The following is a 27,171-nucleotide window of genomic DNA, read 5'->3' as shown; positions in this document are numbered from 1 at the left end:
TATGATGACAAAACTTGTCCCATTGAGTGGTCCCTGTACTAGATACGTTTGCATCAGTTTACAGTGTTAGTCTAAAAAAAGTACACATAAATTAGTAGCCTGTCATAGCATGTTACATACATATTATCATCATCATGGCTTACTCACTCCTGGCGGAGTGTTTGCCGCGCTTTTGGGCTCTCTGATTCATTTGTTGCGGAGAATCAGTCCGCTGTTATATTTTTATTATTATAACAGCGTGTTGTGTGACTTGGCCCTGTCTAAAATTTTCCTCCATTCTTTCTGGTCCTTGCAACGTTCCTTCTAATTATAGAGTCTTGGCTTCTTTATGTCTCCTAAGACTTGTTCTCTCCATCTTGTTTTGGGTCTTCCCTTTGGTCTCTTTGTTGTTGGTCTCTAGCTTTAGCGTAGAATCTGGGTTAGCTCTTTCTGTGTGTCCCAGCCACCTGAGCCTTTGCGCCTTCGCGAACTTGATAATGTCTTAACCCTGGATGGCTTCTTTAATTTCTTCATTAGTTCTTCTTCTTAAAGTGCCTATTCATTTCGGATGTTGGAGTTCATCATGGCTATCTTGACTTTGTTTACCGCAGCGCGGAACAGTTCAGTGGTAGTCGTGTTAAACCACTTATACATTTTGAAGCCAGGAAGTGCGTCTTCTTCCCGGTCCTCTTTTACCATTTACCTTCCCTTGGAGAATGAATTGGAGGAGGCTGTAACGTTCTTGATTTCTTATTACATGTCCTAGATATTCTATTTTTTTTTCTGTTTTGCTGGTTATGAGAATTTCACACTCTTTTCCCATTCTACGCAGGACTTCCACATTAGTAATTTGGTCAACCCAGGATATACGTAAGATGCGCCTGTAACACCACATTTCTAAAGCTTCGAGCCGATTCATAGATGCAGCAGTTAGTGTCCACGCTTCCATTCCGTAGAGCAGAACTGTGAATATGTAGCGTTTCAACAGATGGTAGGTATTTTGATTTTAATGATATGTCCCGACTGTTGAAAATGGGTCTCATTTTAGCGTATGCTGCTTTCGCTTTTATTATTCGCTGTTTAATTTCTGTTGAGTGGTCCCATTGGCTATTTAAATTCGTACCCAGATATGTATATTGCTTGACTATTTCGATATTTTGTTGGTTGATTGTAAGTTGAGCGTTTAGTATTGGTTTTTTACTAATTGTCATACATTTGGTGTTCTTTATGTTAAGAGCTAGTCCGCATCTGTTGCTGACTTCTGTTGTACGATTTGTTAATATCTTTAAATCATTCAGATTATTGGCAAAAACTATGGTGTTATCTGCATATCTAATGTCATTTAACCGTTCACCGTTTATTAATACTCCTTTCGCATAACCGTCTAAAGCTTCCTTAAATACCCATTCAGAGTAAATATTGAATAGTAGTGGAGATAAAATACCGCCCTGTCGTACTCCTCGTTCGATTGCAATTTTATCAGTTAACTGGTCTTCTATTTTGGTTTTGGCCGTTTGATTGTAATAAATGTTTCTGATAATTCTCAGATCTTTGTTGTCAATTCCAATTACTTGCATTAGAGTTATTAATTTGTCGTGTTTTACTCTGTCAAATGCTTTCTGGTAATCTATAAAGGTAATCTATAAAATCTTCATTGGTTAACCTTCTAAATTCACCTACACCTATCCTCACCGGTCCCATTATTCTTTGAATTATCTTTCTCTCTAAGATTTCTAGCTTCATTTCATCTTTTTGTGTTAAGCACATCGTTTATGCACCATAGGTGATAACTGGCCTGATGGGGGTCTTGTAAAATTTTAATTTGGTTGTCTTACTAATGTGTTTTTCGTTTAAGAATTTTTGGTAGTTCGAGTAGGTTTTATTATCCAGTAGGATGCGTTCATTTATTTTATCCGTTCTATTATTTCTGTCATTCAACATCACTCCCAGGTATTGGAAATGGTGTGCTCCTTCCAAGGTATATGCATCAAGCTTAATTTCTTTCTCGATGTTAGAAACTCTCTTGAATATGTGAGGTATTACGTTTTGCTCTGGTTTATTAATAACCCTCTCTTCTTTGCTTCTTATTTATCTAGTATTAAGTATTAATATTAGCTTTTGCATGGTTTTTACGTCTCTAGTATACAGTGCAATATCGTCTGCATACGTTATCAGTTGGGCTGACGATTCGATAATAGATCCCATAATTTTGGCTGCTCGTACTGCACCCTCTATAGCGATGTTAAATAATGTTGTTGACAAGGAATCTCCCTCTCTGATGCCTACCTCCATTTGTACTTCATCTAAGGGGCCTTCCCTTGTTAGGATTCGTGCCTTGGATCCCTTTATCGTTATTTTCGTGAGCCTTACTAGTTTTCCTTGAATACCTGAAAAGCCCTGTATATTGACAGAATACATGTAAAAAATAACTTCGAGATAGAATTGAATATCATTAACCAAATAGCAGTAAACAATGGGTACAATGAACAAACTATCTATTTTTTAGGTGTATCAGTATCAACTAGCATATTAACCATTACAGCAATGTCTCTGCACCGATATTTTGCTATTACCAAACCGTTATTTGGATTGATATACCCTTCTTTTAACCGATGCAGTACAGCTATAGTTATCATTTTTTTATGGATTCTTTCCATGGCAATTTTTTCACCATTATTATGGGTCAATCAACTAGAAGAGGACGTTCTTCCTATGCCGGGGAATGCCATAACGTTATATTATTGTAAGGAAAATTGGAAAGATTTCATCATTTCACGCAACGTGATGGGAATTTTCTGGTTCGTTTTCGTTTTCCTCATACCAGGTAAGTTTAAAAAATATATTTAGTATCTTCTTCTTTTTGTACCTATAGACATGCCTCTGTTTTTTTCAATGTGCCTCCAGTAAGTTGTCGGTCCATCGTTTTCGTGGGAACTGTCTGTCGCCGTCCTTACTACTATCTTTGTTGTCAATCGTCGTATGTGGTCGTTCTATTCTATTCTTCCGTTTCTTACTGAGTTATTATTACTGTTCTCCACCTTGCATCTTATTCGCTGTAAGAAGGTCTGTCTACTAAGATATCTCAGAAACTCTTTAGAACACTACAATAGTTCACATAGTTCTCAAATACAAAAAATTCAAAAAATACAATTTCCAAAAATTTCATGAAGGCCCGATTTCTCTGACGCGTTGTTTAATATTACCAGAGAACGGCAGTTCTCGCCAGTGGCGCACACCAACACTCCCCTACACGCGACACTATATATACACGAAATTTTCGATTTTATAAATCTGACTGATTTGAAATATGGGCCAAGTCCCATCTTAAAGTTTAGGAAAAGACTCACCCATTCATAATAATATGTCAACCATCCATTTTGGTCCAAGGGTGTGGATTTTATGGCCCTTTCTATTTAGGATCTGTTTTTCGTTCTCGTCCCCAAAACTCCCAAAAATTTCAAAAATGTAAGTCCGACCTTTGCGGCTTCTAATAGTACTGATTATTACCTTTCCAACTCATGTCTAATTTTGAAAATCGGTTATACCATTCAAAAGTTACCGAGCTCAGAAATATGACTCAATTTTTATTTAAAAAAGGGAAAATGTTTGTGGATATGTATGTGTGTTTGAAAGTTAAACCGATTTGAATTTTTTTTCTGTGTTTGAAGAGGGGGTCTGGGCCGATTCATAACCGGTGTAGTTTGTGACTTTTGACCACCCATAAGCCAGCTAGAGGACTTGGTAGGTACAAAACGGCATATTCTTTGGCGGTATATATCTTCGGATCAAGAAGAGACAAGAGAACAGCAAATATACCAAATCAATACCGTTGAGTTAAGCTTTCAAATGGTGTTCAAGCCGTGAGGATCAGACATACACATGGCTCAGTATAGCCAAAAAACTATACTTTGAAAATTTTGGTTTTTCGACAATTACTCAAAATTTCAACCTACGAATTGCACCAATAACTGAGCGTTTGTAGAAGGATTCTAGACGTATCTAACGGTGTATACGTCATATCCGGGAAACTTCGAATTTTTAAGTTATAGGCTTCACAAGTATGATCAAATCTATTTCCTACGGGAAAAACGGTTTCTCAAGCTCAATAATTCCTATAATAGCTTCAGTTATCATACTTGACCTTAGATCCATCAGATACTACTGGTAAATACGTTTCAATCTCATGTTTACTGATTAAAATCGGTTAAGCCTTTTAGAAGTTATTAAGCTACAAAAGTATAACCAATTAACGATTATTCCCGAAATGGTTTATGTAGTTGTAGTGATTACGACGCTAAATTTGATCTGGCAACGGGCAATCCGACTTCATTTACCGGTCATCTCAATATTTTTTTCAATCTATTTCGAATAGAAAAAAATCTATTGTACACTCGATGGACACTAGATCATTTGGGAGATAATGCAACAAAGGTGACCATTTATAAAGCTTAACGAGTAATAGAGGAACACTTCATTCAACTTCATACATTTATTTTATAAATAACTTTGAAAAACTCCTGATACAAGAATAAATACCGCTAAATATAATATTCCAGATACAAAAGATCTAATATGAATATTGCGTGGCGCGAAAATGTATTTTCATTTTGATGTAAAACAAAATTCTAGTTTTATTTTAAAAGATTTTTCCATAATATTTGCTTTTGAAGTAAACCCGCCACAAAAGAGTTTCAAAATTCAAACTGTATCAAAGTTACTCTTTTGTGGCGCGTTTACTTCAAATTTAGCAAATATTATGGAAAAATCTTTTAAAACAAAACTAGAATTTTGTTTTACATCAAAATGAAAATACATTTTCGCGCCACGTAATATTCATATCAGATCTTTTGTAGTTGGAATATTGTATGCGCCACTCATTTTTAAGGCGTTTAGCGGTTTTTTATTCTTGTTAGTTGTTATAACGTAGAAATAAAATAAGTCGTTTTTAGGGTTGATCATGTTGTTTGCCTATTTTACAATGGGTAAAGTTCTTTGCTGTGGTACACAATTTTATGAAGATTCCACTTCTTCGTATCAGGTACGTTATGGACTTATATTTAAAGCATTAGAAGTCAAAGAAATGAACATATACCCCAGTATATCTGTGAAAAATCATCTGTTTCATTTAAAAATGTGATACAGATTTTTAAAGGCTCTAAGAGGTATATGGGGCATAACTGATGACAAATCCTTGAACAAGTACAGATGATTTTGCTTTGCTTTTCTTTTAACAATCGTACAAAGCATGCAATTATCTCATTATTTTAATTTAGAAGCTCGTAAAATAAAGAACTTTTTAAGATCTACAACTTTTATTTGAATCAGTTTTCTCTAAAATATATAAGAAACCGTTTATAGCAAAAAAAGGATTTTCAAGGATTTGTCGACAACTCTCACTCATATACCATTATATAGGCAATGTAGAAGACTCTCCACTCTCATTTAACAGCATTACATTTTTATATCTGTGTAAAATAGTATATGTTCAATTCTTCATCTTCCAACCACACAGATGTACTCCAAACTAATTTAAAAACTTTTAGAGAGAAAGACTAATACGAACAAGAAAAAAGGTAGCTTGTATTCTTCTTTTACTGGCTCTAATTTTTGCAATATGCTGGATGCCGCATCATATTGCAAATCTACTTAATGATACAGACGTCCAAGAAGGTGATACAAACGACACGGATTCTGATGATAATGAAGTTCAAAATCAGCTAATAAAACTAAAGGACATGAAACGATATTTACTTCTTCTTGGTCATCTAAATTCTGCTTTGAATCCCATAGTGTATGTGGCATTATCAAAAAAATTCAGAAAATCAATACAGGAGTTATTCCGAAGAGGAACATGTGAAGCTCAAAAAGATCTCACTCGGGTTAGTTATTTATTTTATATCTAAAAATAATAGAATGTATCCAAATTTCACCCCCAACTTAAAACGATAAACTTTCGTATAATTGAACGAGAATAGAAAAACACTAAATCCGGTAAAAATGAGTGGATTTCTCACAATATTGACGAAATTACACATACAGCGATTTTGGACGGTCGATTTTATATCGGGGTATGTATTGTTATGCTCTGTATTTCTCTCTGTTGTGAGACTGATCAGCAAATTTTTACTTTGATTAATTACTTAATTTTACAAAGGCAAAGGCAGATATCGAGCACTGAATTTATTTAATCTTGCCCAAGTATACTTTCGCTATCTAGAGCATCATCAGGGGCATTTCGTCAATAAAGAGAAGGTATTATCCTCGAATGTCATTGAATATGAAATAGTTTTGTGGCAACTTAAATTAACATATAACTACACACTTAACAAAGGACAAAACAGATAAATTTGAGTGCCTGGTAAGGTTCTACATTTTTGCAAGATGGAAGCAGAATGATGATTCTGCTTCAGAATGGTGATTCTGCTTCCATCTTGCAAACATTTAGAACCTTACCAGGCACTCAAATTTATCTGTTTTGTCCTTTGTTAAGTGTGTAGTTATATGTTAATTTAAGTTGCCAATTTAAGCGAATGAATCAAAAAGCAAGACGTTAAGAAAGCCTAAGGCTACAATTTAGTTTTAATTTCAATATTTCATGTACGCTAGAATATTCCACAGGGTGTTTCAAACTTTGAGAAAAAAACATACTATCATTGTTACACCCGGTATACAATGACGCTTACATGTTTAGCAACAATATTATTACAGCGATATTGTTAAAAAATCAGGCTATAACATATTGAAAAAATCACTTAAATCGGCCAACAGGTTTAGGAAATACGAGGCATCAAAAATTACCAAATTTTTAAGTGGGTCGATTTCTATGCACGTAAGTTTATAATGAAGATTTTATTAGAAGATTTTTTTCACTAAGCAACAACATTTTTGTTTAATTTAGTAATATTTTGTATTTTAATAACGATTAAATTCCCGTTTTAGTGATTCCATAGTAAATCAGGATTAAAATCCAGGAAAGAAAACAAAAACCTTTTTGTTTAATTTATTAATATTTTATATTTTGAAAACGACGTCCGAAGTGGAAGTCGAAACGTCAATAAAATCATTTTTCAAGTTAAATTGTGGCTTATTCCGCAATTAGAATAGTAAATTTTTTAATTTGTTTTTATTCTGTTTAATGAATCGATTTTATTAGTTTAAAAAATACACTGCCACTGCCGAGGAAACAAATCGGGTCACTAGAGGAATTATACAGGTTTGATGTCTCGAATTTCGTAAACCTTTCCGATTAGAGTAATTTTTTTAGTATGTTATAGCCAAGAATATCAATGTAATAATATTGTTGCTAGACAGGTAAATGTCATTTAATACGGGGTGTAACAATCATACTATGTTTTTTCCTTAACGTTCGGAACACTCTGTGGACTATTATAGCATAGATAAAATATTGAAATTAAAACTCAATTGGAGCATTAAGGTTTCTTAACATTTTCTTTTTTGATTTATTTGCTTATGTTGGATTATAAAAAAAGTTAGGTACTTTAACAACTAGCCATGTTCTTCATCAATACAGGGTGTTTCTAAATAAGTGCGACAAACTTTAAGGGGTAATTCTGCATGAAAAAATAATGAATGTTTGCTTTATAAACATATATCCGCAAATGCTTCGTTTCCGAGATACGGGACGTTAAATTTTTTCTTACAAACTGACGATTTATTTATTGCTCTAAAACCAGTTGAGATATGCAAATGAAATTTGGTAGGTTTTAAGAGGTAGTTATAGCGCATTTTTTGACAAACAATTAAGAATTATATATTCACCATTGGCGTGCACACGGGATGTATCTAAACTGTTTATGCGTATGCACGCCAATGGTGAATATAAAATTCTTAATTGTATGTCAAAAAATGCACTATAACTACCTCTTAAAACCTAGAAAATTGCATTTGTATACAGGGTGAGGCAGATAAAAGTCCTATTAGAAATATCTCAAGAACTAAAGGCTACAGAATCATGAAAATTGAAATGAAGGGGTTTTGAAGAGTGATCTATTTAATGAAAATATTTTCATTGATTTACTACTTCCGGTTATATTGGAAGTGGCTTATAACTTCGTTTTTTAAATGGAACATCCTGTATATTTTTACATTGTTGGATTCTCCTCGATGTCTTCTTTCTTAAAATATTAGGTTTTGTAATGTTATACAGGGTAGTTTAAAAGATAATTGCGTTTTTTTCTTAATTTCGTAGCAATATTCACACCCTGTAGACTTGTAGCAGTTTGACATCAAAAACTCTATTTATGTTCAAATGATTTTTAATATAGTCTACTATCGTTAAAAATTGTTAGTATAGCTAAATGTTGAATTTTACTATACAGGGTTGGTCGATACTAGGAAAGAGTATTTTTTGAGTTTTCTTAAATGAAACACCCTCTATTTTAGTACTGTAATGAAATGATGTATTATGCTACTTTTTATTTCTTAAGCATTCCCTATACCTAACTGCTTTAATTTGTGAGTTATTGGTGATTCAAGCCAAACATTAATTTCAACAAAAAATACGTGAAAGTTTATTAAGTTGGCCGTGAAAATATTCAATCACAAATAATTTTTCGGAAATAAATACATATTAATCTAGACTGATCCTTAAAATTAGCAATAATGGTTGAGCTATTAAAATAACTACGTAGTTAAGATTGTTGGTTTAATTAACAATTAAGCACAAATAGAAGAAGCTCGGTATAGGGAATGCTTAGGAAATCAAAAAGTACCATAAAATATCATTTCATTACAATACTAAAATATAGGGTGTTCCATTTAAGAAAACTCAGAAAATACTCATTTCGAGTTTCGACCAACCCTGTATACTACAATTAAAAAATTAGCTATACTAACAATTTTTAACAATAGTAGACTATATTAAAACCCATTTAAACATAAACAGAGTTTTTGATGTCAAACTACTACAATTCTACAGGGTGTGAATGTTGCTACGAAATTAAGAGAAAAACGTAGTTATCTTTCAAACTACCCTGTACAATATTACAAAACCTCAAATTTTAAGAAAGTAGACATCGAGGAGAATTCAAAAATGTAAAAATATACAGGGTGTCCTATTTAAAAAAACGAAGTTATAAGCAACTTCCGGTATAACCGGAAGTAGCAAATAGGTGAAAATATTTTCATTAAATAGATCACTCTTCAAAACCTCTTCATTCCAATTTTCAGAATTCTGTTGTCTTTAGTTCTCGATATATTTCTAATAGGCCAGTTATCTGCCTCACTCTATATATCAACCGGTTTTAGAACAAGAAATAAATCGTCAGTTTGTAAGAAAAAATTTAACATCCCTTATCTCGGAAACGAAGCATTTGCGGACATATGTTTATAAAGCAAACGGTCTACATTTTTTCATGCAGAATTACCCCTTAAAGTCTTACTTTTGTTTTTGTTCTCTAAAATTTATTTTTCTCTTTAATCTAACTTTATTTTGTTTTATTTTAGGTTACTCTCATGAAACTTAATACACTTCGTAACCCTTACGACTCTAGATCGACAACAACTCACGCTAAAAAGAGGTCCTCGACGTTGGAAGAAAGAGATGGAAGCAATGGTAATGGTACTGCTCATTAAAAACATGTACAAAATTTATGTTAATATTTTGTGATTATAGTATAAGTATTTATTGTATATGTAAGATTGTAATATAAGATATACCTAAAGCGTCCTAAAGTATTTTTCGAGTGCTTTGATTTTAAAACAGTGTGAGAGAATTTATAGAATATAAACTGGCCAAAATATAGTAGGGAAAGCAGGGATGCTAAATTTGCAGCTACTAAAGCGTTATGGGGACCTATTGGGTTGTGAAGATTAGGTCCTAAAATGAAAAACAAGCTAAGTTTTCCATTTTAGTGGGAACTTTCCATTTTTTAATTTAATTTTCCATTTCCAACAATCGTTTTTTCCGATTATACAGATAGAAAAAATGTCTCAAATAAAAGTTACTTATTTTTTTACGTAAGGAATCCAAATCTGCAATAAAAAATGCGGGCTCCTATTTAAGATTTTAAAGTAACCCCCACCCCACCTCCGTGGGTGTCATGTTTGGTGTCATTCGATAGATTTTTCAAAAATAGTGAATACGTGTATTTTTCGGTTTTTCGATCTGATGTTCATTTCATGAAATATTGTGGGGTTCCTATTTAAAATTTTAAATATACCGCTCACCCCTCTCCGTGGAGGGTCGTGTTTGGTACCATTCCATAGATTTTTCAAAAGTATGGAATACGTGTATTTTTCAGTTTTTCGATCTGACGTTCATTTCGCGAAATATTTGCTTTTTTGTGAACTTTTGTGACTAGTCCATTTCCTTACGCCCCGCTCAAATCATCAGATTTTTGAAATATACACTGTTCTACATGTACAGGGTTATTCACTATATTTTGACCCCATGTAAACTGCTTTATTTACAGAATTAGAAAAAAATATAAAATACAAAAGTTATTCGATTTTTACATTATGATTTTTTGACATATATATCGTACTAGTGACGTCATCCATTTGGGCGTGATGACGCAATAGACTCTTTTTTAAATAGGAATAGGGGTTAAGTTCTAGCTCATTTGAAAGGTTATTCAATTCTCTATTCAGTAATATAAACATTAACATAATTAATTATACAGGGTGTCCAAAAAAATGTTTAATTAAATTAATTGACACAAAAATAAGAATGTATGTAGTTCATTTAATTTAAAATACATTTTACTTCTGTTAAAAAGCATAAATAAAAGTTTATTGCACAAATAAACATTGATTTTTGCTTAAATTCAATGTTCAAACTGCCAAGAAGCACATGGGTGGCAGCTTGAACATTGAATTTAAGTGAAAAGTAATGTTCATTTGTTCAATAAACATTTATTTCTGTTTTCTGACAGCAGTAGAATGTATTTTGAATTAAATAAATTACATACTTTCTTCTTTTTGTGACAATTAATTTAATTAAAAACAAATTTTTTGGACACACTGTATAATTAATTATGTTATATTACTGAATATGTTTATATTACTGAATAGGGAATTGAATAACCTTTCAAGACTCCACTAACCACTCGACCCCTATTCCCATTTAAAAAAATAGTCGACTACGTCATCACGCTCAGATGGATGACGTCACTAGTACGATATATATATCAAAAAATCATAACTTAAAAATCGAATAACTTTTGTATTTTACATTTTTTTCTAATTCTGTAAATAAAGCAGTTTACAGGGAGGTCAAAATATAGTGAATAACCCTGTACATAACTTGAATTATCTCAATCTGACGATTTTGAGTTTTTCTAGGGATAGATTTTTTTTCGGGCCCCCCCTAACGATCTCCCCTGTAATAAGATCCAATATATGGTAGGGATACATTTGCAGGGTATATACAACGTTTCTCCCCATGTGATTTTCTGACGCGCTCGAGTGACTGAAAAAATCCCCGCAAAACACTGCAAAAAAGCGACTGCAAAAAAAATACAGAATAAAATAATATACATACAGAGAGGATCTAAATTATGAAATAAATTCATTTTCTCTACAATGGACAACTTTAGAGAAAAATTCCGAAACTGGTCGATTTTTATTTTCAAATTACAATTTTTTGACATATATTTCATACTAGTGACGTCATCCATCTGAGCGTGGTGACGTAACCGATGATTTTTTTAAATGGGAATAGGGGTCGTGTGGCACCTCATTTAAAAAGTGTTCAATTCTCTATACATTAATATCATTATTTATACAGGGTGGCCAAAATAATAATTTTTGAATTAAATTATTTGACGAAAAAAGAAAAATGTATGCAATTTATTTAACTCAAAATACATTCTATCGCCGTCAGAAAATAGAAAAAAAAAACGTTTATTTGGCAAATAAACATTGCTTTTCGCTTAAATTAAATGTTCAAACTGCCAAGAGGTAGGTGGGAGGCTGTTTGTGATTTAATTTAAGCGGAAAGACATGTTTATTTGTGAAATAAACATTTTTTTCTATTTACTGACAGCCGTACTACAATGTATTTTGAGTTAAATAAATTACATACATTCTTCTTTCTGCGTCAATTAATTTAATTCAAAAATTATTTTTTTGGTCACCCTGTATAAATAATAATATTATCGTTTATATTACTGAATAGAGAATTGAACAACCTTTCAAATGAGGTGCCACACGACAACTATTTCCATTTAAAAAAATCGTTGATTACGTCATCACGCTCAGATGGACGACGTCACTAGTATGAAATACATGCCAAAAATTGTAATTTGAAAATAAAAATCGACCTGTTTCAGGACTTTTCTCCACCAAAGTCGTTGATTTTAGAGAAAATGAATTTATTCCATAATTTAGATTCTCTGTATGTACTTACTAATATTAACGATTATAACGCGTACTCAAAGGAAAGGAACCGTGAAAGGCTTGAAGGACTTCAACTACTCATTGAGACAACCATTCATTGCTTTCATGTAACTGAATGCTGTGCATCAATAAAGCATCTGCAAAAGAGGTGTGTAATTGGACTGCTGGTATGAGTTCTCTCTACAATATTAAGCACACAAAGCTTTGAGGTTTAATTAACAAAAAACGTGATATAGTACGTTTTTTAATTAAAATTCAGCTCTAGACGTTTAGCTATTAGGGAAAATGAAATATTACAAAAGTCAAAGTAATTCAATTATATAGTGAGGACTATAGTTGAATTTGAGTTGGAATAAATTCATTATCTAGAAAATAGTTGAATTTGGAGAAAAATCCCGAGACAGGTCGATTTTTATTTTTAAATTAAGTCTTTTTGGCATATACCTATATCATATTAGTGACATCATTCATCTGACCGTGATGACGTAATCGATGATTTTTTTTAGTAAGAGTAGGGGTTGTGTGATAGCTCATTTGAAAGGCAATTCAATTATCTATTCAGTAATATAAAGAATAACCTAATTATTTATACAGTGTGACAAGAAAATATTGTTTTTTATTAAAATAATTGACGAGAAAAGAAGAATGTAAGCAATTTATTTAATCCAAAATACAGTTTACTGCTGTCCGAAACCAGGTAAAAATGTTTACTTCACAAATAAACATTGCTTTTCATCCTAAATCCAATGTTCAAACTGCTAAGAGACAGGTGGGTAGCAGCTTTAACATTGAATTTAAGCGAAAACAATATTTATTTGAAGAGTACAGAGGAAAAACAAGGAATGTCACATTTTATACATATTGAGATAAACACCAATAAAGGTTTAATTCTTATGATATCTAAAAACTAATTAGGATATTCTTAGCAGAATTCTAGCCATTATTATTCTATATATGGATATTATTATATATGGATTCGGCGGTAAACAACTCGGATTCGGGCTTTACCACGAAAACCATTTAGATATGTGATGTAAATTGATTTAAAAGTGATTTAGGATTGTTTTAGGATTATTTAGTGTTGTGAATGTTGTTTGTGTACAAAGGACACAGAAGGATTTTGATTTAACATTTTACGAGCGGTAAGTGATTTTTTAATTAGTAATGGTTTTATAAATTTGACCTAGTTGAAGTCGGTGTCAAATTCCTCGTGCATAAACAATTTGAATTAAACCTTTACTGTAAATAGCAAATTGATTGCAAAACATATATTTATTTTATAAATAAAAACAAACAAAATTCAGATAGAAATAGGAATACTAGTAAAATACAGCCAAACAATTAATTATAATAGTAATTGAAATTAAGATGACGGACAGCGGCAGCGACACTTATTTATCAGAGGATGGTAAAAGGAAAGGAAATAAATTTGGCGAAATCTTTAGTAAGAGCAGAAAAGTATATCGATCTCCCGATAAAAAGAATGCTGGAGGTAGAGAGAATGAAATTACGGAACTGATGAAAACGTTAATAACTGATAATAAAAAGAAAGATAAGGAACTAGAGGATATAAAAAACATGGTAGGAGAGTTGGTAGGAGAAATGAAAGAACTCAGAAAAGAGAATAGCGAGTACAAAGAAAAGATTAAACAAATAATTCAAGAAAATGAAAATTTAAAAAAGGAAATGATGAGTATGAAACAAAAAATGGATAAATTAGAGCTAACTTTAGAAATCTGCCAAAAAGAAAGAAAGAAAAATAATTTAATAATGAAGGGTTTGCCAATAAGTACGTCTGATATGGAACAGCTTAAGAATGAAATAGGAAACTTTTTAAATAAAGAGCTACGAATAATGGCAGAGTTAAATAAGGTACAAAAGATCAACGACAATATGTGCATTATTGAGTTTAGTATGTTTGAAGACAAACTAAAAGTACTAAAAGCAAAAAGTAATCTTAGAAGTTATAGACAACACCGCGTATATATTGAGTGCGATTTAACACTTAAAGAGATTGATATGCAGAAAAATCTTAGACATATAGCAGCAAAAGAAAAGGCAAATGGCAAAATAATAAAAATGGGTTATGGTTTTATCGTTATTGAAGACACCAAATGGAGATGGAACCATAGTACGAATAATATAGAAATAGTCAGAGATAATGTAGCAGCAACTGGTTTAAAAAACTACTAGTTAATGCAAATTCGAGGATGGATATGGATACGAACATGGCACAGATTATGGACATGAGAGAATATAACAAAATCGATGCGAGTCTTGACAAAAATATGCAAAAACTAAACCGTAAAAATACAGACAATGAAAGAACTATAAATGCAAAAAATGAAAAACAAAATAAGTATTGGAAAATTGGGTTGTGGAATATACAAAGTCTAAATGGTAAAGAAGAGGAACTTATTGATGAGTTTGAAAACACAAAAATGGATTATTTAGCATTAACTGAAACAAAGAGAAAAGGTAGTGGATGTATTAACTACATGATTTTTGGAGGTGTTAATGAGTCAGAACGTGCGAGGGCAGGAGTTGCCCTAATGGTTCACAGAAATGAGCATAAAAATATCACTAGATGGAAAAATATTTCGGAAAGACTCCTTAGAATAGATATGAGTAAAAGCGAGAAGACAACAATTATTGTTGGGTATGGACCATCGGAAAATGAAGCCAAGGAACTCAAATATAGCTTCTGGGAACAATTGCAGGACGAAATGGACCAAATAAATCATAAGGTCATAATAGTAGGCGATTTTAATGGGCGAGTGGGGTCAAGCAATGAATATGACTACCCTATAGGACCATATGGAGAAATGGTCAGGAATAATAATGGACAAAGAGTCATCGAGTTTTGCATCATGAATGATATGCAAGTTAGTAACACATTTTTTCAACACAAGGAGATTCATAAATACACACGAGTGATGGATTCGCGGAACGAAAAATCCGTTATTGACCTAGTATTAGTACAGAACAGATACAAAAATGAAATAGCGGACGTGCGTGTTAAAAGAGGCTATGAGATCAGCTCGGATCATTTTCTCGTTGAAACTAAAGTAAAGACAAGGAGAGAACAGGCATTTAATATTAAAAATGAAGAAAATCGCTACGAACAACCAAGTATTAAAGTATACAAACTTCAATCTGAAAATATTAGGAAAGAATACTGTCGTAAATTAAATGAAGAAATACGAAAAACAAATTGGAAAAATGAGGAGGATATAGAAATATTATGGAACATTTTTAAGGAGCTGGTGTACGCAACTGGGAGTAAAGTATGTGGTGTAACGAAAGGAAGATATCTGAAAGGTACAGCTTGGTGGAATAATGACATAAAATTGGAAGTTTCGAAGAAAAAAAAATTGTGGAAAAAGTATATAAGCAATAAAAGTGAAAGTAATTATCAAGAATATAAGGAACAGAGAATACTGGTTAAAAATAAAATTAAAGAAGCTAAGAATCGTCAATGGGAAGAATTTGGAAATAAAATGGAAAGTGATAGTAAGGGTAATGCAAAGTTGCTCTATAGGACCCTAAAAAATCTAAGACAAAAGAAATTAAACGGAGTAGCAGGTTTAGAGGACAAAGATGGTAACATATTATTAAAAAATGAAGAGATTACCGAAAGATGGCGAGAACATTTTATGGAGTTATTAATGGGAGACAACAACGAAATAGAGAATGACAGGGAGGAGTACAATTTAAATGAACAACAAGATGATGATGACATAACATACGAAGAATACAGGGAAGCAATTTTAAAATTAAAAAATGGCAAGGCTGCAGGACACGATAATATTAAGGCTGAGCTAATTAAATATATGGAAGGAGAAGGATTACAATTACTATGGAAGATCATAAAGAGCTGTTGGCGTACCGGATGCATACCTAGAGATTGGACGCTTGCAACTATTCTACCATTACACAAAAAAGGCGATAAACATAAGTGTTCTAACTTTAGAGGCATATCATTGTTGGTAGTTGCTAGTAAAATCTACGAAATAATACTAGAGAAAAAGCTGCGAGAAAATATCGAGGCCACACTGGATGACAGCCAATGCGGCTTTAGGCCAGGGCGAGGTACAACCGATCTCATATTCACGGTGAGACAGTTATCAGAAAAAGCCCTAGAGCATAACAGTAAGTTGTATCTCTGTTTTGTGGACTTGGAAAAAGCATTTGATCGGGCGCCACGTAACAAGATCTGGGAAATATTAAACCGTAGAAATGTGAAACCGAAGTTAATCCAAGCAATAAAGAGTATATATAAATGTACACGTAATAATGTAAGAACGAACAATTGCTCATCTCTTGAATTCTACACAAGGACAGGTGTAAGACAAGGTGGTGTTCTGAGTCCTTTGTTATTTATCACTCTAATGGACGAAATTGCAAAAGAATGCAGGGGTAAGGTAAAAAGAACTAGGGTTGGGGTGTATAAACTTCAACAAGTATGCGTGTCAGAGTTGATATATGCCGATGACCTGGTAATTGTGGCAAAATCAGAAAAAGACTTGCAAGTAAATGTGAATGTTTGGAATGAAGCCTTTAAGAAATTTGGGATGAGAATAAATATTGAAAAAACAGAAGCTTTAGTAATATCGAAAACACAAGAAAATATAAATGTTAAGTTGAATAATGAGACCATTACACAAGTTGAGGACTTCAAGTATCTAGGATCAACAATGAATGGGCAAGGAAATATAGAACCAGAAATAAACAGCAGGGTAATGAGTGCAACAAAATTATACTATGCACTAAATAAAAGTTTTATTAGGAAGAAAGAAGTAAGCCTGAAAACAAAAATTAAAGTATTTCAAACCGTATACGAGCCGGTGCTACTCTACGGGAGTGAAACGTGGACAGTGAACGACAACATCCGTAGTAAAATTCAAGCATGCGAAATGCGATATTTACGTGCGGTATCCGGGGTGACCAGACGTGATCGTATAAGAAATGAAGACATACGTGAAAGGTGAGGTGTTGGAAGGACCTTAGACAGACTTGAAACGAAACAGTTATCGTGGTTCGGACATATGGCGAGAATGAGTGAAGGTAGAACTGTAAAGAGGGTATATAAAGCGGCATCTGACAACAAACGAAGAAGAGGCAGGCCAGCAAGAACGTGGAATGCAAATATTGGAAAGGCTTGCGGAAAAAGAAATATTGGGTGGAGAGAAGCAGAAAGACTAGCTACCGACCGAAAGGCATGGAGACGTCTCATTTCTCCACTTACCTCGACACCGTAAGGTACAAGAGGACGGCTTAAGTAAGTAAGTAATGAATCTATATTAACTTGTTAATTTAATAATGCATCAAAAAACTGCCAACATTTCTTATTTTGTTCAGTGGCGTGCGGATAATCCTGGTCCTTCGCCTGGATACAAATTCTTAAAAAATTTATATAGACTGATCTTTCTGTTTATTGTCCTAAATGGATAGCCTAGTCGATAGTACTCAGTTTTTGCTACCACATGGCGAGAAAATCCAAAATGATTGAAAAAGTGACATTCCTTGTTTTTCCCCTGTACTCTTTATTTGTCAAATAAACATTTCTTTCTGTTTTCTGACAGCACTAAAATGTATTTTGAATTAAATTAATTACATACATTCTTCTTTTTTTCTCAAATAATTTAATTCAAAAATTAACTGTATAAATAATTATATTAACGTTTATATTGAGTTTAAATGAGCTATCACACAACCCCTACTCTCATTTAAAAAAATCGTTGATTACGTCATCACACCCAGATGGATGATGTCACTAGTATGATATATATGCCAAAAGTCATAATTTCAAAATAAAAATCTCAGCATTTCACTTCAATTCGCCCATTCTGGAGATAATGAATTTATTCCAACTTAAACGTCCTCACTGTATGTGTGAATGGGAGATCTACGTTACACATCTGAATGGAAGAAGTGATAAATGGTTGTTAAAAAATATTTCTAAAAGAAGTTACTTCGAATATGCAAGAATCAATGTTAGAATTAAACTCACCAGGCTTTCTCGTCAGTTCAATTTTAATCCTCCAGGCTTTCTACCTGGAGAAAACACATTTTTAACCAAAGAAAACAACTTGGCTTAAAGCTCATCAAATACTATTTTCTATGGGGAAGACAGTCAAAACTTAGCTTAAAAACCAAATTACTGGTTCATAATCTATCCTTAAAACCAATATGGACCAATGGTTAACAACTATGGGGTACAGCCGCAAACTCAAACATAGAGATATTGGAACGCTTAATATACGCTGGAATAAATGAAATTAAAATAAATGTAAAAACAACAAACTGTCTGTCAATAATATATTTATTTATTTCGGTAAAAAGAGCGTGAATATGTCTCGAAAGAGGGTTTGATATTATTTGCGAGTGTGGGGTTGTGACCGACCGTAGTGCCAGAGGTGACTGAACTGAACTACAAACATTAATTTGTCATTATGTGGTTTGTTTAAAGAAGTTGACGGTTCGAATGCATTTAAAAAGTGATTTATTGACATGTGTAATTTTTGTTTCGCATACATAAACGGAACAGGCCATTAACATCTGGTGTCGTATAGATATTATGAACCTTAAAAATATGAGTTTTAAATGGGACGTACTATTTAGTTTTGAGAGAAAAGTTAGTAATTAAAAAATAGTAATTGAAGCGTGTCGCCACATACCAAACAGGGATATCCGATACGATCTCCAAGTAGCCACAGTAAAGGAAATAGTAAGTGAATACAGCAGCCGCTATTTGGTAAAATTAGAAAACCAGCCAAACAATCTTCCATTATACCTGCTAGATAATAATGAGCAGACTCGGAGACTGAAGAGGCACAAACCATTGGAGCTTCCATATAGGTTCTAAGCAGCAGCAGTGAAGAACTTAGCGTTAAAGGCACATTTAAATAATCAAAGAGACTAGTGGAGTTTTTGTTATCACTGGATAACAAATCCAAATTTATACATGCACCCTTTTGTACAGACAAAAAACATGCTTATAATTTTTATGTATTGATTGCATGTAGTAAATAAATTTTAATAAAAAAAATTACGAGGCTTCCGCGTTGAACCGCATCAGTATTATCTTGGCCGAGCTTTCGACGTCCTCGCTGAAGCCATCTTCGGGGTTTCCGGGGTCTCAGTCTCCTGATCCTCCAGATCCTAGCACAGTTTGGAGTGGCGCTAGATGGGGGTTGGGGCGAAGATTCTTGGCGGTCGGATTTGAATTGGTACCGTCATCCTTTTGTTTTGACAATTTGGTCATTTTTCGATCTCTATAGCTTTTCGGATAATTTTTGGTTTATAGAAGCGAGTGAGGGCTATGGTTCTGGAGTATTCAAAATTAATTCTGTGACCTGTATGAAGATGGCGTTGGCTAAGAGCTGAAATTTAATCGGAATTGCGAACAGATATGAAATGTTCTTAAATCTTATTTTGAATTCTACGATTGGTTTGGCCTATGTAAGATATGGGGCAGTCTGAACAAGGAATTTCATAAACTCCGTGTTGTTCATTTGGGATGTTGTCTTTAACTGATCGTACAAGAGAAATAAGTTTTTGATGGAACTAAATATATTCTTTATTCCTCGTGGTTTGAGAATTTTGTCGATTTTATCAGTAACATCTTTGATGTAAGGAAGAAAAGCTTTCGTATGATCAGGGTATGGGTTTTTGGGTTGAGATTGAGCGGGAGATTGAAATTTCTGGATGCTCCCGTCGATGTGATTTTCGCGGTAACCGTTTTGGATGAGGATTTGTTTTAAAGAAGAAAGCTCAGTAGATCTACTTGCATCGTCGGAAAAGCCTTGTATCTGGTGACAAGGGTATTAATGACTGTACAAAGTCCACTGGTGAGGAAGAAAATCAACAAAACAACATGCAAGTGGATTATTCAGATGCTTCAAAGCAGAATAATATCCACAGATACGCATGAAGATACCATAAATCTGAGGGCAACTAAGGGATGCCCTCAAGGCGGTGTATTGTCACCGTCATTATGGAACCTAGTTGTCGATGATCTGATTCATGGGCTAAGCGCCCAAGGAATCTGGGTCCAGGGTTTCGCAGATGATATCGTAATAGTAACTAGGGGAAAATTTCCCAGCACTGTTGCGTATCAGATACGATATGCCCTTCACTACATAGAGAACTGGTGTTTGAAAGAGAACCTCTCCGTAAACCCTTCTAAAACTAAACTGGTAGCCTTTACAAATAATAGGAAGCTTACTGGACTGAGTGAGCTGAAATTATTTGGAGAGGTACTGGAAAGAACCAATGAGGTTAAGTATCTAGCGGTAACCCTGGATTCGAAACTCAATTGGAATACTCATATTACCAATATAACCAATAGGGCTAAGCGACTCTTCTGGAACTGCAGACGAGTTGTAGGTAAAACCTGGGGATTGAAACCAAAGGTGCTATGTTGATTTTACACATCAGTGATACGACCGACAGTCACTTATGGGTCAGTACTCTGGTGGAGAAAGACGGCTTTGCAATCTTGTATGACCACTCTCACCACCCTACAAAGACAAGCGCTTCTAAATATAACAGGAGACTTGAATAGCACAAGAACGGCTTCATTAGAGGCTATCACCGGTCTCCCTCCGCTGGAATTATATATTTCGGCGGTAGCCTTTATGACCATCCTGAGACCCAAAGCAAGCAATACTTGGAGGCCAAATTATGTATTGAATAGCCACACAAACATTACTGGGACTATACTTGAGGAATCCATCTTTATGATGAACTCAGATATGATGACACCAGAATTAATCTTCACTGAGAAGATTAACACAATTATACCATCTAGAGAACAAAAAGTCCCAAATATTAATGGGGACTTAATATGGTTCACTGATGGATCTAAAACTGCCCATGGTACTGGATCAGGAGTCTTTGGGCAAACATGTAACTGTAATAAATCTTACAGCCTAGGTCAACATACAACGGTGTTTCAGGCTGAAGTTTTTGCTTTGGTGGCCTGCATTGATGAAATCATTGATGACGATCCTAAAGCTAAGAGAATCAACATTTACACAGATAGCCAATCGGCTATTCTGGCTGTAAAGAACCATCTCACCAAATCAAAACTGGTGAGAAACTTCAAAGATCTCCTCAATAACCTGGCAAAAGACAACAAAGTGTCTTTAATATGGGTGCCGGGTCATGAAAGGGTGCATGGGAACGAACGAGCAGATATGTTAGCGAAACAAGGCTCGAGAGAAACTTTTGAAGACCCAGAACCTTTCTATGGCATCGCTAAAGATGCTATGAAAAACGAGGTTCAGAAATAGCTGATAAAGAATCATCAAAATAAATGGAGAACCACTCAAGGGCAAATCCAGACTAAAAAAATAATCAAGAATATTGATAAAAAACTCTCGAACAGTTTGATGAACCTCAATAAACGAGAGATCAAAACGGTCACTGAAATGGTGACTGGACATTGCCGTTTAAGAAATCACCTATACAAACTAGGTAAGGTGAATGAACCATGGTGCAGAAAGTGCGAAATGGAAGAAGAAACTGCCATACACATACTATGCCATTGCAGTGTGCTAGGTGATGTAAGGCAGGACTTCACTGGTCAAATGAGGTTTGAACCAGAAGAGATCCTAAAACTAATAATAAAAAAACTGTTGGCCTTCGTTGAGGCCACAGGACTTATTAAAGTTTAGGGAGAAGAACAGGGTTTGGTACAAAGGTCTTATGGCCAAGTGCCAGAGACTAACGAGTCTCGCCTGAGTTAAGAGGAAGACTGAATTAATTTGTGAAGGTGGGTGATCAGAGTTGGCATGCAAGTAGCGGTTGGTATGAGTGGGTTTTCGGTAAACAGGGTGATGAAAACTTGGGATTGGTTCTTCTTTTGACCACTGAAAAAAATTTTTGTTTCTTGTTTTTTTTTACAATAAAACTAACTATCTCAAATTCATTAATATTTTATTACTGTATATCAATAATTTCGTTACTTTCACATAAGCCATTAAATATTTCTAATAACAATTACATTAAAACAAATTATAACAGACTAATCAATACTTCTTTCTATATTTGAATTCTATAGAGCAAAATTTATTTCTTATAATACAAAATATTGGTATTAACAATAGTTTTTACATAATATGTCAGATTTTAAGCTCTTAAAAAACAACTGTACATTTTATCGGTTCCTAGATTTTATAAGAATGATCCATAAATTTTCACTCTATAGGCTCTAACTTTGTTTTATCCGATTGTGGTCATTCTAAACCAGTACAAATATATTTTTTTGGTTATTTAAAGAAGTGAAAATTAAAATGTGTCACCATTGAACAATATAACAGGTAGAAGCAAAATTGTACTTTTGGAGTTTTTAGAAACATATATGGGTTAACTCCTGTACTAAATTTGCAAGTTTTTTGTCCAACACTGGAATCAACAATGAACTTAAAAAAACAGACCATGACTAGGAATGCTAGATATGGGAATAACAAGAAAATCAGTGAAGCTAACTCAAATGTGCTTGACAGACTCATATGTACAGGTAAAATAGGCAACAGAACATCGATGTCATTTAGTATAATATGAGCACGACTGAGCACTAATATGAGATAAGGAGACCGTTGTCACCTGGCTCAAGGTTCAATCTGGCCTTAGAATATGCAATAAGTAAACTATCGTCTGAGCTGACAGGATCGGATATCGTCCGAGGATCAAAATTATTGTTTGCCTTTGCTGATGCTCTACATGCAGTTGCTCATTCTACAAGAGACGTGAGAGGAATGTTTTCACAACTCGATGAGGAAACAGGTAGTCTGGGTCTTCGAATAAATGAATAGAAGACGAAATAGATGTTAGTAACCAAAATCCAAGACGCAGAGTTAGGCAGAACATAACTATTAATGACCACAACTTCAAACTAAAAACTGCCTGGGGTAATTTCAAGGTGGATCGAGTAGCTCTGCGGTTACCACAGCTGGCTCCAAGCCCGGATAAAATGTGGAGGGTTGATTGGCAAGGTTAGCAACCTACCAATCGGAAAGACGAATACTGCTCAAAGAAACAATGTGAAGCCTCGAAATCAGACTGATCATATGAAGACGACCATGGCGAGAAATAAAGACAAAAGAAAAACATTGATGAGAATTACCACATGGAACATCAGATCAAAACACTAGAGATCAAGAAATCACCCAAGTAATAAAAGAGAAACAAATAGATATATGTGCTCTACAGGAAACAAAAAAGAAAGGAGAAGGACAATCAAGATTAGGCGAATATATACTAATCTACAGTGGAGTAGAAAACAGGGCCAAAGAAGGTGTAGCATTACTAATACATCAAAAATGCCAAAATCACATCAAAGAGTGTCAATATATATCGGAAAGAATTGTCCATTAGAATGGAAAAGGAAGACCTGAACATCATCGGAGTATACGGCCCAGAAAATAACAAGCCTCAAACAACAAGGGAAATCTTTTATGACGAATTACAACAAGTAGTAGATCAAGTTAGAGGAAAGATGATAATACTGGGGGATTTTAACGCTCGAATAGGTAACCAAATAATACCCGGAATTAAGCAAAAACACAATGAAAATGTTAAAAATGAAAATGGAGAACTGATGATAAACTTCTGAGCAAAAAACGAACTTAGAATAAACAACACATTTTTTGACCACAAAGACCAACACAAATATACATTTAATAACACCCGTGGACAAAGATCTATTGATAGATTATGTTGAAACCAACAGAGATATACATCCATCAAAAATAATCGACGTAAGATACCTCAACTCAGCAGATGTAGGTAGCGACCATAGCCTAGTATTATGTAAAATAGGAATCATTATGAAATATTTCACACCTAAGAGGGCAGCACCAACACAAACAAAAATCAAAGTCGAAGGACTACATACGGAATCCACGGAATACTTATACAAGAAAAGAATATCTGAGAAAATTGCTGAGAATGGAATATTAGAAAACGATAACATCGATGAAAGCTGGCAAGAACTCAAAAATAACATAATCGACACTGCAACAGAATCACTTGGAGAAAGAAAAAGAACGAATACTCACATATTAAAGAAAAAACCCCGTGGTTAGAGAGGAAGTTGAGATAAAATGCGAAGAAAAGAAGAAAGCCTTTTTACAATACAGAACAGAACAAACACAACAGGCATAAAACCACTACAAACGAATCATAAACGAAACGAATACTTTAGTGAGGCAAATAAAAAGGAAGCACTGGCAGAGTTTCTCAAAACAGATGGAACACGATTTCTACGGAACACAAAAAGAAGTATGGAGAATGATTAGAGGGCAAAGAAAGGAGATGAACGAATTAATAAAAGCGAAACATATTCAGAAGGAATATGTGCAGACTACTTCCGATCTCTATTTGCTAAAGGCGACGATAATGAACCACCAATACCTGAAGTTACGACAAACGAAGAAATAAACATCAAGGAGGGAGAGGTAAAGGAAGCATTAAGAAAATTAAAAAATAGAAAATCTCCAGGAGAGGACAGAATATCGAACGAACTCCTAAAGTAAGGAGAACAAGATCTAACTAAACAACTATTAAAACTAATACAAAAAATAATAGAACAAAACAGAATACCACAAGAATGGAGATCAAGCATCCTAATACCTCTCTTCAAAAAAGGAGACAAATCAGACCCGGAGAATCAGAGGGATTAACTTATTAAACACATTAAAATTAACAACAAACGTGATAACAAACAAATTTAATAAAATTATAACATGAGCAGAAGAACAACAAGGTTTTAGGTCGGGAAGGTCATGCACTGACGCTATATTTATAATGAGGCCAGATCAAGAGAAATCGTTGGAATACAACAAACCCTCATATTTATGTTTCGTGGACCCTAAGAAAGCATTTGACAGGGTCACATTAAAGGACGTTATCCACTTGGGGTACAATAATGATAAATGGAAGCAGAAGATTGTAGAATATGGAGGATGGAGATGGATACATACATTATGTATGCATGTTTTAGTGTCCGTGTCAACGACCATTCGTTGTCGAGACAAGTAACTTTAAGCAACAAAAATGTGGACTTAATATTTAGTATTCATTTTTAATATTTCAGGATGCACTAGTTTATTTAGAAAAAAATTAGCTCTTTTGTTTTTCTTAAAACGTAATGATATAATCGTCTTAATACATTAAACTATTGCTATGGTAGAGAATGGCCATCTTTATCTAAAAATAAATATTTTACACTGGTTATTAGAACCAAAGAATAACTCGTTAAACTCTATATATAACCTTAATACAATATACATTCATTATACAGCAAATGCTTTACTTGGAAGACATACATTTTTTAATTACCACAGATTAAAATGGAAGACATACAATTTACCACAGGATAAAATGGAAGACTCAGTTACAGTAATTTAATATTGCTAGATATAGATAACTAAGGTTTGTTTTGGAAAGTAAGTAAAACCAACTACTCTAATTAATATTCGCATCACAAATCCCCAATAATAAACAGAAGAACATGGACGTCAAGTCAAAAAGTTCAGGAGATCCATAATTTCGTAAAACACAATGCTTTGAAAAAAAAGTGGATTATTAAATTGTAGCATTTTTGCTTTCCCATCCTGTATAAAGTTTTAATTTGCTTCTTACAAATATTCGACAGAGAGTTTTTATAAACATTCGAATTTAATCTCAAACTTCAGGGAAGAACACTTGAGTGTATCTTCGAATAAAAATACATAATGCAATGGTTGGTTTAAATTGCCAGATGCATCTGCCGAGATATTTATTTAATTATCTTTCTCTTAATTCATGTTTTCTCTATTTCGCTCATAGACAATTCAGCTCTCCAGGCCTAGAAGTCTCATGGATTTGTTTTCTACTCTTTTCCATTCTCTCTTGCTTGCTACTTTATTTTTCCAATCTGTGATTTTAAGTTCTTCTATGTCTCTTTCAACATCTTTCTTCCACCTGGTTTTCAGTCTACCTTTTTCTTTCCTTCTATTCTTCCCGTTAGTATTCTTTTGGGAATTCTCGTGTTTGTCATCCTTTGGATATGTCCCAAACATCTCATTTTTTGCGATTTTATGATCCCTACTATATTCGCTTTTCCATGTATCCTCTCTAGTTCTACATTTGATCTTTATTTCTACAGCTCTCCTACAAATATTTTTCTGACGACTTCTTTCGCACAATTGAAGCATGACGTTCGGATTTTTCATCGTCCATGTTTCACTTGCGTGTAATACCACAGGACTTATCACTGCCACACTGCCTTATAGATGTATTCTTATCTTGTCGCTATTAGATATGATTTTACTTCTTAATAACCTGTTTAGAACAAAGATACAACGATTACTAGCCATAATTATCGCTTGTCTTAAAACTTGGCTAAAGACAAGAAAATGTTTTATATTTTTGACATGCGTATTGTGACTTGAGTCTGTTTATTCATGGGAATTAGTGATATGTACTACATACAATATTGCATAACTTCGTGTTAATCTTAAAATTACTTTACAATGTAACAATTGACGATTTACAATTTAATTTAGAAATATTTTTTGTAAAAACTGTAAATTTGTGGAAAATCAATGAAAATATAATGTCTTAAAAATCGACAATATAGTAATTAGGTACAATTTTTTTTGGAATTGTTTTTGTTTTGTTCTTATGCCAACAGCAAAAATCAACGAGTCACGTAAAGACGCGTGCAACGATAATATAAAATGATTGGTTTATAATAAGAAAATTAAATATTTGGCATTTTGCAACAAAAAGTTAATAAAACATTTCCATATGAAAAAATTACCGGGAACACAATTTTCT

General features: G+C 33.6%; 1 protein-coding gene across 3 annotated transcripts in view; it reads left to right on the top strand.

The window, feature by feature from the left end:
- The window catches only part of LOC126879893 (QRFP-like peptide receptor), a 71,420-nt gene extending 61,743 nt beyond the window's left edge, over positions 1 to 9,677 (top strand). For all 3 annotated transcript variants that reach the window (XM_050643235.1, XM_050643236.1, XM_050643237.1), the window contains 4 exons: positions 2,486 to 2,803; positions 4,929 to 5,017; positions 5,523 to 5,858; positions 9,445 to 9,677. In XM_050643235.1, coding sequence (XP_050499192.1) covers positions 2,486 to 2,803; positions 4,929 to 5,017; positions 5,523 to 5,858; positions 9,445 to 9,573 — 872 coding nt within the window. In that variant the 3' untranslated portion in view covers positions 9,574 to 9,677. The remainder of the gene's footprint in view (positions 1 to 2,485; positions 2,804 to 4,928; positions 5,018 to 5,522; positions 5,859 to 9,444) is intronic.
- Positions 9,678 to 27,171: the final 17,494 nt, after the last annotated feature.

The sequence above is a fragment of the Diabrotica virgifera genome, chromosome 2, assembly GCF_917563875.1.
Source record: "Diabrotica virgifera virgifera chromosome 2, PGI_DIABVI_V3a".
NCBI classification, from domain to species: domain Eukaryota; kingdom Metazoa; phylum Arthropoda; class Insecta; order Coleoptera; family Chrysomelidae; genus Diabrotica; species Diabrotica virgifera.
Note: the sequence above shows the minus strand (reverse complement) of the source record. Positions and strands in the feature narration are given on the sequence as shown.